The sequence below is a fragment of the Dichomitus squalens genome (genome assembly GCF_000275845.1).
Source record: "Dichomitus squalens LYAD-421 SS1 unplaced genomic scaffold DICSQscaffold_5, whole genome shotgun sequence".
Classification (NCBI taxonomy): domain Eukaryota; kingdom Fungi; phylum Basidiomycota; class Agaricomycetes; order Polyporales; family Polyporaceae; genus Dichomitus; species Dichomitus squalens.
In genome coordinates this window covers 592,914-596,940 of record NW_006766887.1, presented here as the reverse complement: position 1 = coordinate 596,940, position 4,027 = coordinate 592,914, and the positions used below count along the sequence as shown (strand labels likewise).

General features: G+C 57.2%; 1 protein-coding gene across 1 annotated transcript; it reads left to right on the top strand.

Annotated features, from left to right (window-relative positions):
* Positions 1–802: 802 nt before the first annotated feature.
* On the top strand, positions 803–1,360 carry DICSQDRAFT_53886 (uncharacterized protein; the record flags this gene model as incomplete). Its single annotated transcript, XM_007362910.1, has 1 exon — positions 803–1,360. A coding segment is annotated over one exon (558 nt), but the record flags the coding sequence as incomplete, so codon positions are not given.
* Between the last annotated feature and the right edge of the window lie 2,667 nt (positions 1,361–4,027).

Genomic DNA, 4,027 nt, shown 5'->3' with positions numbered 1-4,027 from the left:
CTAGTATACCAATAGCTATGGCTTATCAGATGGGCTCTGCTTCATCCCTGCTTCACCATGGTCCACACAAGAGCAGCTGTCTAAATTCACCAAGCTATCCATCAGGCTCAAATAGAGCGCCGAAGACAGGCTATTATAGCAGTAACTGTCATTGTTTTGACTGGGCGGGCCTTGGTAGTAGCCTGCCCTAATCCCTCAAGTAGGATGGTCTCGGATGTCTGATCACAATCTACGCCGGTCATGGTAGCCATCCCAATACTCTATAGAGAGAGAATCAAGCAGGCTGCCAAAAGGGTAGAGCCTCGAGATAATTTATGACCTGAGCTGATAACAACCGCCCGGAGTTACTGGGAGGCATCCGAACGCATGCACTCGCCCGAGTAACTCGAGTTTTCTCGAGATTGAAAACCGAGATATTATTACTATATTTGGGCATGAAATGCCGGTAACTCTAACTCCAACTCTTTGCCGAACAGGCCCTAAGACTTACAGAGCTCGACTTAGGTGTGTAGCACAGTTTCCTTGCAATGAAAAGACTTACAGAGCTCGACTTAGGCCATTGTGACCCCTCTGAGGCCCACTGCAGCTAACAGGTTATGAGCCCTGCGCTCTAGCTGCCTCAGACGTCCATCCCTGCCTGTCCAACTGCTCCCTGGTCCCCAGCTCGCTTTCCTAGCCCCTGCTGGTCGCATTTTCGCTCTGGGACCCTGCATTCATCTTTTCGCTCCCCTGGACGCAGTTTTTGTCCCCTCGCTTCGTTGTTTCGCCCGTCGGACCCCTGCCACGTCATCGACCACCACCCATGGTTTCGCGCACCCCTGCTGCGTCGTTTTCCCTTCCCAAGGTTCCCTCTCCCAACCCTTCCCTTCTCAAGGCTGGCCCCTCCACCTCCTGCCCATTCTGCGGTCAACTAGGCCATCCTGAGGACCAGTGCAGGGCTAAACGCTATGCCAGTGTCAGGGCGACTCAATGTGCTGCTCAACGCTCGCATTGTTGCCCAAACAAGACCAGGACCCAGCAAGCGGCCTCCCAATCCTCCCAGTGCAACCAGGACCCACCCCAGGAGTTCGCTGTCAGTGCTGGCTGCGCTGCTGCACTCCTATCGTCCTCAGAGCGCGATTCTTGGCTCTCTACCCCTGCTGCGACGTCCTGGAACACCGACACAGGTGCCTCTGCCCATATGACACCACACCGCCACTGGTTTCGCTCCTACTCGCCCCACAACGTCCCTATTCGCCTCGCCAACTCGCACATTGTCTACTCAGCTGGTCTGGGGTCTGTGGTTTTACAACCTGCGTCTAGGGGCGGCGTTTTACCCCCTGCTGTCGTCCTGCATGATGTCCTGCATGTTCCTGCACTTGCCAGCAACCTGCTCTCTGTTTTCCACCTCACCCGCCAGAAGGGCTACACCGTCGAGTTACAGGCCGCCTCTGTGCTGTTCTATCACCAGGGCAAGCTGCGCTTCGAGGCCAAGGTCGACGAGCACAACACAGGCTACCTCCTAGGCCATACCATTGCTCAGCCGAAGAATGCGCTCTCTGCCTCCACCGCTTGCGAGGAGGACCTCGATCTTTGGCACAGACGTTGCTCGCACGTCAATCTAGACGATCTCCGCTCCATAATTCGAAAGGACCTCGTTCAGGGCCTCACCATCCGCTCCAAGCGTCAGCCCAGCCCTATCTGCGAGCCATGCCTTGCTGGCAAGCTCAATCGCCATCCCATCCCTCGTTTCGCCTCCCGGAGGTTTGTTCGCGTTGCCCTGGTCCACACAGACCTCAAAGGCAAGCTCCCTGTCCCTTTGCCTGAGGGCTACCTCTACTGGATGGTCTTTGTCTGCGATGCATCGCGTTTCTGGGCTGTGGCCTATCTCAAGCGCAAGAGCGACGCATTTGCAGCCTTCAAGTCATACAAGGCCTATGCTGAGAACACCCTGGGCCTGCGCATCAAGGCCACTCGAGACGACAAGGGAGGCGAGTACATGGGCCAGGAATTCATCGATTTCTGCGCAGAACACGGCATCCATCGTCAGCACACAGAGACAGACGAGCCGCACCAGAATGGGGTGGCAGAGCGAGCCAACAGGACGATTTCTGAGGGTGCTACTGCCCTCCTAGCGCAATCCAAGCTCCCTCCTTCGTTCTGGGTGCACGCTGTCTCTACCTTTGTCCACACGCGAAATCGCATGCCCACATCTGCTCTAGACAGCGGCATACCCTACACAGCATGGAAGGGCGATGGGAGGAAGCCAGATGTGTCCTACTTTCGAGTCTTTGGCTCTCTGGCCTATGTTCCGGTGCGCAAGAAGGATCGCAAAGCGCTGCAGTCTCACACTCGCAAGTGCATCTTCATTGGGTACCCAGATGGCACCAAGGCCTGGCGATTTTGGGACCCTGCAGCGAAGAAGGTGCTCATCTCGTCGCATGCAGTGTTTGATGAGAGCTGCTTTCCTGGCAACTCGCCCTTCATTAATGTCTTTGGCCTTCCCCTGGACGATGTGGATGTCCCTGGTGCACCAGACGACGAGGATGCGGACTCTGCGCCCCAGGATAATGTGCCAGATGTGCCAGAGCTGCAGGATCAGGGGGGAGACGACGACTATGATGCTCCTGCACCTCCTGCACCACCAGCTCCACCTGCGCCTCCTGCACCTCAAATTCCGCCTCCTGTGCCTCAAATTGCGCACCCTGCGCCTCAGAGTCCACCTCCTGACATCGCTCCATCGCGCTCTCCATCTCCTGACGTTTCAGAGCCCCAGTCGCGCTCTCAGAGTCCACCAGCACCTCCACAACTCCCTCCTGCACCAGTCGCTCCACAGGCTCCTCAGCCACCGCCTCCTGCGCCCATAGCTCGTCCCCCTGCACCGTCTGTCCACCAGCCAGCCCAGGGTCAAGGCGGCTTCAGACCTTACCCAGCACTCGCTCGAAAACAACTCCCAGCTCGCTCTACTCGCTACCAGGGTTCCCTCAATGACAGGGACCTTGAACGCCAGAACCTCGTCGCTCCTCGCCATCGCATTCGCTCTGTGTCCCCTGCTCCAGCTCCAGCTCCAGCTCCAGAACCTCGACAGAATTCACCTTCACCAGATCCTCTAATTGACGCACCAGTCGATCCAGCTCCTGCTCGCAGACTCGCCCCTCGCTCTACCACCCCTCCTCCAAGTCCCACATCCTCAGACGACAAATTGGACTGCATAGGAAGCGACGATGCGGACGCTCTGCAGGCCATGCTGGCAGGCATTGAGTACGTCTACTCTGGCCAAGTCGACGATTTCCTGCCCTATGACGATGCCCTGGAGTTCGCATTCGAGTCAGTGGTCCAGCACGCGTTCAAGGCGGACCAGGAGCACTTTGGGGAGCCCAAGTCGATTGCTGAGGTCATGCAGCTCGCTCCAGATGAGCGCAGCAAGTGGCTCAAGGCTGCTCAGGACGAGATCCAGTCACTGGTCGAGAATGGCACCTTTGAGCTCGTCCAGCTGCCCCCAGGACGCAGGGCCATTGGCTGCAGATGGGTCTTCAGGGTGAAGCGCAATGCAGACGGCTCAATTGAGCGATACAAGGGTCGCCTTGTGGCCAAGGGCTTCTCCCAGCGTCCTGGCTTCGACTACAACGAGACCTTTGCCCCTACACCCAAGTGGGCGTCGATTCGAGCCATTCTAGCCCTTGCTGCACTTGAGGACCTCGAACTCGAGTCTGTCGACATCTCCTCTGCCTACCTCAATGGCAAGCTCAAGGAGGAGGTCTACATGCGACAGCCTGAGGGCTTTGAGGAGAAGACACCTGACTGGGTCTGGAGGCTTCGCAAATCGCTCTATGGGCTCAAGCAGGCTGGTCGATGCTGGCATGAGAAGCTCCATGAGGTGCTCACCAAACTTGGCTTTGAGCGACTCAGCTGCGAGCACAGTGTCTGGGTCTATCTGCGCGATGGAGTGCGTCTTATCATCCCTGTCTTTGTCGACGACATCACCATTGCTGGCAAATCCAAGTCAGCCATCCAGCGCGTCAAGGACGACCTCCAGAAGCACTTCAAA